This window comes from Indicator indicator, chromosome 12 (assembly GCF_027791375.1).
Source record: "Indicator indicator isolate 239-I01 chromosome 12, UM_Iind_1.1, whole genome shotgun sequence".
Lineage (NCBI taxonomy): Eukaryota > Metazoa > Chordata > Aves > Piciformes > Indicatoridae > Indicator > Indicator indicator.
Window position 1 is genome coordinate 19,552,053 of NC_072021.1, and position 16,174 is coordinate 19,568,226.

Sequence of the window (16,174 nt, forward strand, 5' to 3'; positions counted from 1 at the left end):
ATACTTTCATTTAGGACACAAACCATATTCCAAAAACCTCTCACCTAGAAGAAAAGTCAGTGGTTTAATTACATCAACAGACTCTCTGTTATTATTGCAACTCATTACACAGTGTGTGGTAGAAATAGTAGGTTAAATATTTCTCTCTTTGGATCCACTTATTACTCTCTGAAGTGTGAACCAGCTATAAGAAGTTTCCAAACTATAAATAATTCTCTGTTCTCCTACACTGTCACATATCCAAGAATCTCTAAGCTCTTTATGTAAAGTAATTAAGTTTCACAATACCCTTATGGTACAGATACAATTAACCCATATGAGGAAGCTAAATCAGAGGGAGGCAATTGCTCAAGACCAGAGCTGGGAAATAGAACCTAGAATCCATAGGAATTAAGGAACAATAAATCTTCCTAGGTCCTCAAATCGTCCAGATATCATATGCCATGCAGGCACATATATAACTTCAACATAGCTCAGTGTTACAAACACTCAGCAATTTTTGTTACTGTTAAGCTCCCTCTTGAGGTTTTGCTTCTAGTATCCACCATCTTGAGAGTAAATTAGATGTAGAGTTCAGTGATTACTATCCATATGTGCCATAATTTCATTTTTGTGGACTTTATTTGTTTAACCAAGTGAAATGACAGTAGGATCATCTAGATATTATACTTTCATCTGCATTTTTGTTGTAAAAGTAACAAATGCTAAAGCAAGTTTCTCTGAACTAAATATGAATAACACAATTTCATGACTGTTTGTTCTAACATAATGAGAAGACTTTATTCTCACACTGCTGGGAAACTGTATTTCCTAGATTTCTTTTTTCTTTGTTTAATTACCAGGTTTTGATAGCAACATCTGGTGCGTATTAGATATTCTGTAATATCATTTCTTTAAGAAGAAAAAAAATGAAATTATAGTACCATCCATCAGCTATATTCTCTCTCTCTCTTTTTTTTTTTAATTACATAACATCATTCCCTTTGTTCCTCAAATATCATTCACAACATTTATAAAATATACTTGTCAAACATATCTCTCAAAGTTACAGTTTGCAACACTTATGTGAAAATTTCCGTCCTGTAGTGGGTGGAGACTGACTTTAGCACTTGCTACTTTGACACAGTAAGATGTAGTAGATCAGTGCTCTACTGATCTACCCATTTTAGATGCAGGCACATTCAAGGCACATTTAGATGGACACACCGCGTTTTAAGGGAGTTTATGATTTTACGACTGGAGGATGTTGTGGTAACAAATCTCTAACAGTTTTTTCTGGAGTAGAAGGTGATATTTTATCACCCATCTGTAAAAAACAATTGTGTAATTTTGAACTTCATTAGTTTCTATTAGAGAGCATGCTATTGCACCTTGTAGTTTTATGCCAACAGATATATAATTTAAAATCCAAGTGAAATCAGGAGTTTTCGTAACATTCATCACCAATTTACCAAAACTTTACACAAGTGCTTATCTAATAAATGAGCAGTGTTTTTCTTCCTGATTCAAGGGCCTTTGGGTGTTGAATGGAGACATGAACCCCACTGCCATACAGCAATGAGATTCTAGAAATGCAGAGAGCAGAGAATCTCAGAAATCCTCCCAGAAGTCCTTTATTACTGCATTGTAAAATCCCCTGCATTACAGAGTCTCAGAGTCCCACTTTCAGAAGTCCCATAGGCCCTTGACAGAAGAAGCAGCTAACAGAAGTCCTGAGCATAACCATAGCAGCATCCCTACACAGAAGCCCTAATCAGAAGTAGCTAAGAGAAGCAGAAGTCTCTAGCAGCCTTAACCAAAGTCCCTAACCCGAGATCCTTGAGAAGCCCTAAACAAAGTGCCTATTGCTCAGAGTGGCTGTGTTTTATACTCTTTGTTATCAATCCCTTAACCAGTAAAACCCAACCACATATATAAGCTAAAATTGTTGTTGTTTTGCTCTATGCAGTGTGATAAGGAATTGGTCAGCTGAGGAATCTGCACACATCCAGCAGCTGCCCTCTGAACAGTGGCTGCAACAAGTAGGATCTTTTTAAGACAATTGGATTATTTTCAAACTTCAGGTCACAAATCAGCACTTCACGACACAGAAATTTACGGCAACCACCAGAGAAAGTGCCTGCTTCTGACAGATCAGGCCATATGCAAAGATTCCTTGTAGTATAGAGGAAGCAGTTCATGGAACATGGAAGAGGACCCAATATTACGTGACTCTAGAACAGAAGAAAACACAAACCAACAGGTGGGATTTTTTTTCCCAGGCAATTAGAGCCTGTTTGAGCCATTTGGTTTGTTATCCTGCTTCAGGTTTTTCCTAATAATTCAGGGAACCTATTGCTTTTAATCTTTGGAAAAAGCGAGAAAATTTGGTATGAAATCCAAGGTGATAAAAAGGTACTTAAGTAAATATATAAATGTACACATAACATTATTTCTGTATTCAGAAATCTGTAGAAAAGGAAATGTTGAGTTCCAGCATTACCTGCAGATTCCAGCAAGGAATGCAAGTCTAAAGAAGGAAGAAGAACGTTTGAATCACTCTGTTATTCAGTATGACTCCCTCTCAAGTTTTTTGTCAGAGAACAAGTCTTGCAGGCATCAGTAATTCAAAGCTGACATTTAAACCAGATTCACTCCCCATGCAGGCGAATGCTGGCAAGCAAAGTTTAAAGCAAGACTGGGATTTTCCCACTGTGACATATGGTGCCATGCCAGCATTGATTCCTGCATCATCAGTTTTGCTGTGGTAGGTTGCTAGGCGCTGCTGGACAGGCTGTCTACAACATGCCTCAAAGGTCCCACTACAGATGGGAGGCTGAAAGATATGAGAGTACCTACACAAAGAGGTCTTTCTTTAAGGGCAGTACACACACCATCACTGAGAAAGTGATTTGACTCTAGGCAGTTTTATGCCATCACACATATCCTGTCTGTGCAACTTAAACATCAAAATGAAATGCAACTACTTAAAGGACAATCTTAGTCTAGCAAAATGCTCATGCCTAAATGGACCAATTTACTCTTTTCTTCTCACACTTAAGAGCTATATAAGGCAACTCCAAAAAGAAAACTGAAATACCTGCATTCACAGTCTTTGTCCATGCCAGTCATCTCAATTCAGAATCAGAGTGGTTGGAGTTGGAAGAGCTGTTTAAAGTTCATCTAGTTCCAACCCTTCTACAATGGACTGGGACATTTTTCACAAAATAAGGTTGTTCAAAGCCTTATCCAATCGAATGCATCTATTTTTTTTTTCTTTTTTCAGCAACAAAGAGAACATGAAGATAAAGAATAACTGAAACTAGAAAAGAAGCAGATATCAACTGTTTCTGATTAGAGCTGCTAGAAAGACAATGGATGTTCCATTTGTTTCTACTGCTAAAAGTTATTAATAGAAAGCAAGGCAATCCTTTCTCTAAAGTGGAAATAATAATAATAAAAAAAAAACACAGAAAACAAACCAACAAGAAACTAACCAAAAAAACTCCTGCCCACAAAACTCCCCTTTCTTAAAATTAGCATTGAACAGCCTTCTATAAAGACGTGTCACAGTTCAGACACCAGAACTCTACTTTAGGTTCAAAGAGTATCAGAACAGCTATAAAAATGTTCCTTTCTGGAAATAAAAGAATCTATGAGCAAATCCTCCAGAGTTTTTCCCTCTCATGACATCATTTTCCTACATAGCTTTTCTGCTGAAAGGAGATTTTGGATCAACTGTCAGAGGGTATATATCTCTAGCTATTTGGATTGCTGCTGTTTATCTTATGCATTTTGAAAGTTATTAATTTTTTTTTTATATATATATATGTATATTTGCATCTTTGAAGTAGTATTATGATTTTCCAGATAAAGATAAGGGCAGGCAGTTTGTGCTGCTATGTTCCCTGTTTTAATCTGTAGGCCACATTTTTGTTTTCAGAGCAGTCCCTCTCAGTGTTACTGATGGGAAATTAAACCAAACATCATTCCTTGGCTTGAACAGTAAATTAAGCAAATACTTCTGAAAGGTGCACATGTACACTTGAAAGCACAGAAAATTCTCTCATTCTTCTAATTTATGGTCACATCTAATACAGAATGTTAAGCTTCAGAGCTACTGACCACACACATGATGTTCTAGAGAACTGTTAATAGCACAGAACGCTTTGTTGAACCTCAATTTCGATTCCTGGTTCATTGAAATTCAAGCCTGGCTTCTATTTCCAAGTTTATTTTTGTACATCTATGAAATTTATGAATATAATCGTAGTTTTAGTCTTACAAAATCTAAATAAACAAACATCGCTTCCTCAGTTTCAATTAACAAATCACTGTGCCATTCCTAAAAGAATGTATGAATTCAGTTTTTAGATCACTTAGCTTTTTTTTCCTGCTAGTTGCACCATGAGGTCCAAAGAAAAGAATAAGAAAGTTGTTCTTACCTGGAATCTCCTTTCTCTTATACTTCACCCTGAGAAATTAGTTGGAAGCATTATGCAAAATCCTGAAGGAAGCAACCATCTTTGGTTTTTTTTTGTTGGGAAAGACAAAGGTACCATTTGCTCTCTCTGTGCACTCTGTCACCTTTCCTACTTTTTACCATTACTTGCCTGATTTACATGCATACACACATGAATGCACAAAGTGCAATCACAGCCTTTTTATGTCAAGTCTTTTAAATTAAAACACAATGGAAATGTCTCTCTCTGCAGAAGTTCCTGAAAATTCTGTTATAGTTAGCAGATAGAACTAGGTGTGATTTGACTCATCTTAAAATAGATATGTTAAATTACTCCCTCAAATTACATGTTTCCTCAGACTATAAAGGGAGACTGGTTGATTGCTTTAGGTGGAGACACTCACAGCATAGATACAGCAGTTAGAGAACATAGTTTTTACCCTCTGTAACAAATTCCCAAGGCTTCTTCCATCTCACAACCATAACTCAGGATTCAGATGATTTATTGCCTGCCCTTAGAATACAGCCTAACACATCACTACAAGACAACTATTTCCTGATAGATTGCAAAACCTGGCAAAATAAGGTGTGTTAGAGTATATACATGCAGAGTCTTAGTAGCTGCAGTGGTTCTTCCCTGGGGAAAGTATATTTATGTGTATTTATGTATATTTCTATGCATGTATAGAGATATGTATATGTATATACACATATATATGCATGTAAATATATGTATATATATGTAACTAGTCAATATATATATATATTTATATATATATGTTTTGAATAATGAATATCTAATTCTTACATAGTAACCATCAGGTGTAGATTTCAGGATATTTAAATCCTATTTGCTTATCATCTTTTGTGTCCCAGTCAGTAGGACATCCTGATAACTTACACTCCCAAGAAGCCATCACTCCCTGCAGCATACCTGATATGCCAAGCAGAACACAATCCTTAATACTTTTCAAAAAAAACATGGAAATACTTGTGATGCCCATACAAAAATACACTTGCATCTTCCTCAAATTGTAGTGATTTAGTTCCTACTAATTGAGACCCCAAAGTCTTTCAGCCCAGATGACTGGTGAGACTTCATATTTGTCACATTCGTTGTGTAGCAAAATCTTCAACCCAGAATTATCTGCTAAATCTGAAGGTAAAACTTATGAAGAAGCTGAGGCAATTGAAAATGTCATCATGCTAAATGATGTCTTTCCTGACGAACCCCTCTGACACACAGCTAAGACATGCAGCCATGATGCATAATCCTTCCTATATTCACTCACTCTGTTCTGCATTCCCTATGGATAGAATGAAAACAAATGCACTGTTGTGATGTCTGCCTATTTCTTAGCTAACATAAATGTAGCAGACTAGCATCTTTTTTTTCAGAATTTTGTACTCTTTCTATACACCTCTATTCAGCATGTTGCATTCCCTCTGATATAGCTTATCTAGAGAAAATACAAGGTTATCACAGCTGTCAGTTACATGATACTGCCTCAAGTTCACACTGAATTCAATGGATGTGGGCCAAACTTTGAGGTTTATATGTATACCTGCCACTCAACCTTAGCACTAACTCTGCTAAAACTCTTCGAGGTACTTAACCTCACAGAAATTTATAGCTCCCATGAATCACAGAATCACAGAATGGCTTCATTTGGAAGAGACTTCAAAGGTCATCTAGCAGTAATCCCTCTGCCATGGGCAAAGACACTTCCCACTAGACCAGGTTGTTCAAAGCCTCATCCAGCCTGGTCTTAAGGACTTCCAGGGATAAGGAGTCCACAACTTCTCTGGGCAAACTGTTCCAGTGTCTCATCACCCTCTGAGCTTCTAAGACAAATCCATTCTGGTTTTGGCTCTAATGACAGCCATGAAGGAGCTTTGCTGATACAAGATTGTCTCATACACAGAATTTTGGAATACTTTGTGGGTTTTTTTGTGGAGTTTATTTTGTGATTGATACAAAAGTGTTATACGCTACTCTGTAACAGACAAGATTTTCATAGTTCACCACAAGATGTCTAATTTTTAATGTAGCTGCCTTCCTGGCACTCGGTGAGCAAGAAATATTAGATCTTATTGCAGATTTTAAACTGTGATTGGTTATTTCGCCTATTTTGACATCCCAGTTTCAAATGTATCTCATTTCTGAAAATGTAGTATTGTAGGTTGAAGGAAAAAAAAAATCAAAACCTGAAAAAATAGAAATAACCACTTACTTTTGAACATTTAGGCTCTAAGGGCAACAAACTGGGATTGAACCTATCCTCATGAACTGAGTTGCATATCTGCTTCTTAGAAGGCTCGAAATCTCAGTTGTTGAGGTTTGAAAATGCACATTTTTTTAGGAGATGAATATTCATGCAGACACTTAATTTTTACAATTCATCCAAAATAAGCCTACTTTGAAAATGCAAAGACAACATTTTTCAGATACTAAGTCTGTCAATGCATCACCATTTTCCTATTTAAATGTTTGAAGAGGGTTGCTTTAGTTTTGAAATATTATGTTTAGCATATTTATATTTGGAATAAATGTTGATGGTATATTTAGGATAAATAATTTCTAAATGAGAGACCATTATTTTTAAAATGCTTGATCAAATAGTGCATAATGCTTTCTCCTTCACCATGACATGAAATTAAAGCTGCATATTTCTGAGATTAATCCTTTATATTAATGTTGCCTTTTGACATTTTGAACTGGCCTCATGGAAACTATTACATAAAACTACCTCTCCACTCATACATAGATTCAATGACAATTAAAGCCAAGATGTCCATAAATGAAATTTCTTAGTGCTGTACCACTCTATAAACCAAGGTTCAGACAGACTGAAACGTGAGATGATTGAAGAGCTGACTCACTTAGGATCAGCAAAAGGTTTTGTCTTTGCTTTAATAGAGAAGGTCTGTCAGTGGTTTAGTGGCCAGCCCAGACCTAACCCTTGACAGGACAATCACATAGATTTTCATCAGTGCAGAGCAAGGGGAAACAGTTGTCTGAATGCAATTTACCTACCAATGATTCTCATAGAATATCATAGAATTATTTCTGTTTACATTGTGGATTAACAGTTCTTAATATGTCCAACCATCTCTTATGATCTCACAGCTAATGAGTTTTTCTATGACCACTCATCCCAAAATAACTTCTCCCATGCTTAAGGTCTCTTATATATACAATTTATGTTGTTCAGGTATACTATATTTTACATATAAAAATATATTTTTATTACCAGATTATTTTAATAAACTTTGAAAACAAAGCCATGTGTTTGCAAAGCATCAATTTCCTCCTGTTTTTTTCATGCTTCAAAAGCAGTAAGCTTATCTTCACTTCATGGAGGCAAAAATTACCTTTCAAAAAATTATTGAAAATAATGGCTGCAGTTTCATACTGTTCCACAAGTTGTGGTGCTGTTTCTTCTTGCTTTAATGAACAGCTAACTGCAAATGCTTTCTTTGACCTGCATTAAGAAGCTATTTATAAGAAAAGGTTTTCTTTAATAATCAAAATAGCATTCCTTTACCAGAAACTCCCTTAAGATATCCAAATATTAATGAAGATATTAGCTAACTAATTCTTTACTAAAAACAGTTCATTTAGGAGCATATGAGAAATATAAATAACCCTTCAAATTAGGTCTTAGGTGCAAGGTAGTCACATATCAACATTTAACTCACAGGAAAAGGCATTTAGTGTGGGTGATCATGAACTTGTACAGCACAATGCAGACAAGTTACAGCAATGTTCTTCATTTTCCAATACATTCTCCTACTTTCCTTTTCGCACTTCACAATTTAAATCATGTTGTTTTTGGGTTTTTTTGGTTTTATTGCCAGATAATTTGATTATCTGTCACATATTCCATGTTAGGAGAAAACATCAAAGTGTGTGTACACAAAGCTTCTTTACATCACTAGTTACAAGAGTTAATGTGCAATGGTAGTTACAGCTACTTTTTCTTCTCTTCACTGTTGAAAAAGTCACCTGCCACATTTTTTCTTGTCTTTAAGAAACCCACCTTGCTAAAACTGTTTAGGAGTGTGAATGAAACACGTGTGTTTTTATGTGTACATATATATATAAAAAATATATGTGTGTTTGCCAGATATGTTACATGGCATGTTTATGTCCATGTAACCTGAGACAGTACAAGCTAATGTGTAGTCCTGATGATTTCAATGACCAAATAAAAGTGGCTCTTGGTCTCCAGCACAGCTCCCTTTTGCTTCAACTGGAACACAGAGCCCATTCTTTTTCAACAACGTTGACAGGATGCAGCTAATGTGTGGATCATTTAGTGGGTCATAAAGGTTTTCTGTATCACCTGTAATTCCTGTTCCATGGATGAAGTCCTGCTGTTCGTATTTGGCTGGCAACTGTCAAAGAAATTCCCAATACAGGCTTCAGCTTCTTCTCTGCTGAATTCTTCAAAACAACTTCTTATTTTAGGCCTTTGTTGCTGAAAAAATCTAGTGGGAAGCAAGCATTACTAATGCTCCTGGTTCCCATGGTTTTATTGTAGATGTTGGAAAATTTAATGAAAATAAAATGCCACATGAACTGGAAGAAGAAATTATATTTTTGTATATTTTATTACTGCATGTCTTCACAGGCTTTATATTATCCATTTACATAATTGTTTTCAGAATACATTATCAGGTCTCATAGACCCAGTGAATCAGATAAGGAAAAGATTAAAAATATTTCCTTTAAACTAAGTTTATTCACTTTTTAATAGCATCCTAGTTTTGTTGTAATACTACTTTAATAGGGGTGTCTTGCTGAAACATGCACAGCAGTTTAATTAGTCTATCCCAGCTGCCCCATACTAAGACGCATCAACGGCATGAGAACAAAAAGAACATTATGGGCTGTTTGTCTTTAAGTTCAGACTCATTAAAAGGTGCTGTCTTGCAAACCTAAGAAATCAATAGGGAGTACTTGTGAAGATAGCCAAGGAAAAACTGTTTAAAGCCTTAACAACTTAAATGCCCAGTCTTGATGTTAGCCCTATAAAACTATTAGACTGCAGTCTGGATTGCATTAACACCATGAATGTAGGCTGCTAATCCTGTAACCACGCTGCTTGCTTTGCCTCTCTCCTGGCCATGCTTTTACAGAAATTGTTTCTAGCGGAGATTAAAAAAGATGGCACACTCAAGATCTATCAGGCAGAAGGAAATACGAATCTGAATAAAAAAATAAATGCAGAAAATAGCTGTTTCTTCCTTGAATAATACAGTCATCCCTGGTTCATTATAGAATAGGAATAGGTGGAGGTTCTATTGTTTGTTCTTGAGAGGGTTTTGCCTCTAGAAAGTAAAATTCAAGCTATCTTCATACTAAGGCTATTTCATTAGTTCAAGAATAATTAAATCAGGAAGTACTGTAATTTGAGGACATTTCCAGAGAGCAAAGGAACTCCAAGGGATTCTGATTATGCCAAGGGTGAATTACACTGGAACTTGAACAAAAATAACTTTCATTCATTGGGGATTTCCCATTTACATTTATTAATTTAATCACTTGTTTATTTACCAAAGAAATGCCTTTATTCTGATTTGGAGTTTGGGATTTTTTTTTCAAGTCATTTCATCATTTTTTTCATAACTCTTTGCATTTTACATATTAGGATTCATCTAATTTTCTTTTTCTTTTAATCTATAATGGATCATTGAATCAGACTTTGAAATAGTAAAATACATATTTACTTTAAAAATAAAATAAAGAAAGAAAACAACAACCAACAAAAAAACCCAAACAAACAAACCCTGCAAAAAAATAACCAAAAACCAAAACACAATATCCAAGCTCAGGAACTTGCTAATTCTGCACTCACATTTTTCCTTCTTCTATGCATGATACTGATCCAAGTGGACTCTGCACATTATTATCTACAATCTATTTTTAACACTGTACATTGGGTTTGTGTGGCAAAGTTTTGGAAGCAGGAGAGACGGATTCTGTGAGAAGGCACTAGAAGTGTTCCCCATATCTGATAGAGTTGGTTTCAGACAGCTCCCTGACAAACATGCTGCTAGCCAAGGGTGAGCCCATCAGTGACAGTGGCACTGCTTTTGTCATAATGTATTTTAAAAAGGAAAATAAACTTCCTGCACAGCACCCGGGAGAGAAGAGGGAGAAGATGAGACAGAAGTAACTTTGCAGAAAACAAAGTTGGTGAAGAAGGAGGGAGAGGAGATGCTCCAGGTGCTGGAGCAGAAACTAGCCTGCAGCCCACTGTCAACCCACTAAACACTAAACAATTTTCATCCAGAAATCACTTAGAACAGTAAATTATTCCTTTGTCAGCTAGGACAGACACAAATAAGAGAGACTGCTTACAGATAAGATGGTGAGAATTTCCTCTACATTTCTGACAGACTCAAGCACCAAAACTCAATTAATCCAGATTCATATCAGAACAGAGAGCTGAACAATCATGATTATTAGGGAAATTCAGCTTTGTATCCAAATCCAGACTCACCCACTTTCAGCACACACTGTTTTCCATGCTGCACCACCTCCAGTAGCAATGCATCCCTGTGGGACCTGCCTACCTGTTTGTCCTGCAATTGTAGCAAACAGCCTGTGGGGAATCCTGGATGGAATCTTCAGTCCAGCTCTTATCTGGTAATACCTGGAAAGAAAGTATTAAAAATTACATTCCATTTTATAAGCAACTATATGATTGAACCTAAAATTCTATGAGAACACATCCTGGACATCTGCACTCAAATAGAATTACTCAAGAACACAGTTATGCTCAGAAATTCTGTCTTATCTTCTACTTTTTAGTTTTAACTAAGGAGGGTTTATGCTAATTTTAATTAGGCCCCACCTATTTTACAGTAGGCAGAGTGGATGCAATGGACTTAATGTGAGACCAGTGGGAAAACAGTTTTTTGTAGGGAAAAGAGACATAGAAATAGCTACAATAAAAGACAGTGAAATCAGATGAGCACTGACAAAAATTTAATGCAAAATTTTCTGTGGAAAGATAATAAATGTGCTAATCTCACACAGAGCGCAGAGTGATTAGCATTCTCCTGTTCTAAATTGAGGCTACCATATAATGAAAATGTTAATATTAACCATATCCAAACCAGATGTATTCTAATTATTTGCTAGCCATATTAGATGAAGGAAAACAGGAAATGAAAACATCAGCAGTTTCACAAAGTTACACATGGTGCAGGTTACTTCAGAAAGTTTGCAAATGAACTCAGTCTAAACAGTTTTACTCCCCTGCCAGCTACAGCTTCTTATGTCTGGTACGGATTTACTCATGCACACTTTGTATGTGGCTGTTCTTGTGCCAATGTTGTACTTTCTTGTACCCCGTTCTTCTTCCTTCCTGATTTTCCTTCCAATGTATTTATAGATGGAGAGGGGATCTGATTGCTCTGTGTTTTGCCAAGCTGTGAGCCAGGTTCCTTTATTTCTTTTCTTAAAATCCCTGATTTTCCCATCACAGTGCCTGTTCCACATTAGCTGGTGATTTTATGTGGTTTCCTTACTTTACTGAAGTCTAAATAAGCTTTTCTACACTGAGCTTGTCTTAACAGATAAAGAAACAAACAAAAACCAAAACCAAAACAACAACAACAAAAAACCCCAAACAAAACAAAACACCCACAAAACCAGTTGTTTACTCAGAGAGGTACTACCTAGACTAATTCTAATGAGCCAGACTTAGCTTATTGTAGTCATCTTCACTGCACACACTGACCTCTTTGATTCCAGTATATTGTCTGTAATCTTTTATCAATGCTTTGTACTACTTCCCTTTAACCTATCTGTGCTCTTAAAAAAAAAAAAGTGTGCTATTTCATTGCATTCTGAAGTGATGAAAAAACCCAAAACTATAAAATGCAAGGATACGTTTTGAAAGTTAACTTCTTTCAAAGTATTTTATTTGTGTGACGTTTCCTGAGAACCTACACACATCTACAAAAACATATCCAGCTGTTTTTGCAATTAAATGCTATTTCAAGAAGCCTTTCTGGCTTCTTGGTAGGGCTCCTGGTAGGGTGTAGAAGAGCTCCACTAAAAAAAGGAGTCAGAGTGTGTGGCACAGGAGCTACCAGCAGGCAGCAGGCTGTTTTTCACAGCAGCCATCACCATTCGCACCATCGGCATTTCCTTTCCACCTTTTTGGTGGTAGGAGGAATACCTCCGCCCACAGAAATTTCCCCTCACTTTGAGAACCATTGGAGGTTGCAAGAGGAAACTTTCCTCAGCCCTCAAGGCTCAGTCTTGCACAAACATTAAAAAAGCTGACAAGTCTGTCTGCAGCTTCCTCCACAATGCCCACAGCTGCTCTGCTAGAGAGTGACAGCAGGTGATTCAAACACCGCTGCAGTGCTCCAGAATCTACAGCCACTTATTAACTCAAGTTTCTACAATTCTCATCCTAGTTTTATTGTCAAGCCCTTTACCTTTTGATGAAGGCAGCTCTAAATACAATAATGTAAGAGGAAGACAATCCATTCCCTCTTTGCAGCTCAGTACAGTAGTACCGTAAGTAATATAGTCCTTTTCCCTAGCTAGAAGGCATAGTGGGTCTACTGAAAGAAGGCTTCTCCCCTACAAGAAGGTTGTAGCATGCAGACAGAAGGAAGCCTGACAAAGGAGCTGTGCATTCAATTTTTATTTTTTTTTTAATTATTTATTCTGAGAGAAAAATCTATTTTAACAACAAATGTTCTATGTTCTGCAGATCTGACAGGTATTTGGTGTGACTCGTTCTCACCCAAGCAAAATATGTTCAAGGGTTCTCAGCATCTTCTGAAGATGCTCAGCATGTCTCAGAATCAAACACAGACACTGACTGTATTAAGTCAGGGATTTAGAGCTGGAAGTTCCCAGGAGCTTAGTGCTCTAGGTGCAATGTGAGAAAGATACAAACAACTTTTGGCAAATGAGCATTAGTGTTAGCAGAAGAGCTCCCTTATTTCACTGTGTTACTGAATCAGAGCTTATACTTGGCACTAAGGCTTTTGATGCACAGCTTTCATTTGGATGCAGGTAAACCACAACCTTTATCATTTTTATACTTCTAGCTTCTTGCAGATTTCATCAGAACATCTCTTCTCTGCAGAAACTTGCAACCCTACGGGTCATAAAAGCCCCAGCCCTTGCATCCCTGCAGTGCTCTGACAATTACACCAACCAGCACTCTTCACATCTCCTTTTATGCTCACCTTGGGGGCTCTTGCCCTTTTATGCTTATCCAGGTAGTAATGCTGTCTTTTATTTGCTCCTGTATCCATACTCTTAGAGCAATTTGCCCTTTACTTCCCTTTAAGACAGCAGAATAAAGGCAAGGGTGAAGAGGAGTGGGCAATAAAATGCCAAACAACAAAATAAAATGAAAGAATCCTGCTTTACTATTGGGAAAGAGAGACAGGGAAAGGAAAGGGAAGAAAGATTAGGACCCCAGTAAGGATGTGAGCACTTATATCCTTGTCTCAAAGGCAGTAAGAAATCTTGAAAACACAGCTTAATTTAGTCTCATGGTCAAGTAGTAACCTTCTTCAACCTTCGCTTACATTGTATGAACACTTAGAGATCAAGAGATTTTGTGCTTAACTGAAGCACCTGGAAAAACCTTACACTGATAATCCCATAGGGGTAAGCAACTCTTAACTGTTCTGGGTGAAAACAAGAGGTACTCTATAGCAACCATATAATAGATACATGATGATATCATTATTATTGATGATTGTTCTTTCTTTCTTTCTTTCTTTTTCTTTCTTTCTTTTCTCTTTCTTTTCTCTTTTTTCTTTCTTCTCTCTTTTTTCTTTCTTTTCTCTTTTTTTCTTTCTTTCTCTCTTTCTTTCTCTTTTTTTCACTCTTTAATTTAAACTTCCATATTATATTTTTTTTTACCAGAAAAAAGCAAATATCATGTCTCATGAGAGTTCTAATGTGCTTCTGTAATGCTTATAGACTGAAATAGATAAATAGGTCTGGAAATGTGGTTACTTAGACTAAATCTCATAGAACAGTTGACTAAATCTCATAGAACCTGACTAAATCTCATAGACTAAATCTCATAGACCTGACTAAATCTCACAGAACAGTTTGTAAGGGATCTTAAACACCATTAGCTTCCAACCCCCCTACCATGAGCTTCCAACCCGCCTACCTTCCCCTAGGCCAGGTACCTCAAAGCCCCATCCACCCTAGCCTTGAATACTTCCAGAGATGAGGCATCCTCAACCTCTCTGAACATTTCAGTCCTTCACCACCCTCAAAGTGTCCCATTGCTATATTTGTGCATCTTGTAATTTCATGATGATCTCCTGTCCCATGAACCCAGCCAACCTTTGCTCTGGTACTGATCTGCTATCACTGCACATGGGTTCAGTTATTGCTGACTGACTAGTAGAACAAGGAAAAGAGAGGAACCACATTACCATACTGCAACTGAAAAGCGCCTCTCACCAAGGCCTGACGCTTACAGGACCTCAAAATGAATTCACACTCACTGCTGCCTCTTCCTGTATAAAAATTTGGTGTTGCAGTGCCTGTTTCACATCACTGACCCACATCTCGTCACATCTCCACTCTAGTCAGGTGCATCATCAGGTGCAAGGTTAAAGCATCTAGCAATAGCACTCAGGGCACTTCCCAAGGGCAAAGCAGAACTGAATAAAACTGAGCCAAGTGATGTCAAATCAGTACCAGAGCAAAGAGAATTCCAAAGCAGCCACCCATCATAAATTCTGAGAATTCAAAATGTCTGGATCCAGTACAATTCATAAGGTACCTGTCAGAAAACAGAAATTTATCTCAGAAGTACAAATCACAAAATGATAGAACCCAAAAGGATGACTGAGTCCAACTCCCTGCTCTTCACAGCACTACCTTAAATAAAATCACATGACTAAGAGCATCATCCAGACACTCCTTGAACTCTGATAACCATTTCCTAAGATGTCTCAAGCGGGTTTCCTGGAACTTATTGAAGCTTGAGTTTCTCTTGTTAAAGAAAATGGAGTTGCAATGGTTCCGCTCTTCTCAAAATGAGGTTCTTAATTCTAAGAGACAGCCTTATTTAGGAAGGTAATTCCTATGAGATATAAACACAGATTGAGGCATGACTGTGTCATACATGTAACAAATAAAGACATAATAACAATAATTTAAAAAGGCTAAGGATCTCAGTACAGAATAAAACAAAACAAAACAAGAAAACAACCAAATAAATAAAAAAAAACCCACAACCCCTCCCCGCCACACTTATCAACTAGAAAAAGTGGACACCTTTCAGTGTTTCACAATTAGAACATGAAGCAAAAATTGCACACTTTGTAAAAATAGATAATTATTTTCATCACGTTTCACATATCTTGTACAATTCCCTAAGACAGTAAAAAGAAAGCCATGTGCTACAAAACTGTAAAAGAAATAATGCAACTGATTGGTTCCTGCTATAAATACTTTCCAGGACTTTATCAAAGGAAAAATTAAAGCTTCAGTTTCAGGCAGGAAACATATAGAATATAAAGAACATAAATGTATGGAACGTAAAGAGCTACACAGTATTTGGGACTTGCCTAAGTAATTATTAGAGCTTGTTTGTCTAAAAAACCAAATCCAGTCCTTGAAAAACAGCTTGAAAAACAGTGGCAATTGATAAATATATAAGCTATAGAAAGGAAAAATAATGGAATTCAAGAAATTAAGGAACTGGAAGA

At 36.7% G+C, this 16,174-nt stretch overlaps 1 protein-coding gene across 1 annotated transcript in view; it reads right to left on the reverse strand.

The window, feature by feature from the left end:
• FAM135B (family with sequence similarity 135 member B) overlaps nucleotides 1-16,174 on the reverse strand; it is a 114,817-nt gene that overhangs the window by 83,493 nt on the left and 15,150 nt on the right. Inside the window, exon 2 of the mRNA XM_054385361.1 lies at nucleotides 11,027-11,106. Within this exon, the coding sequence (XP_054241336.1) occupies nucleotides 11,027-11,106 (80 nt within the window). The remainder of the gene's footprint in view (nucleotides 1-11,026; nucleotides 11,107-16,174) is intronic.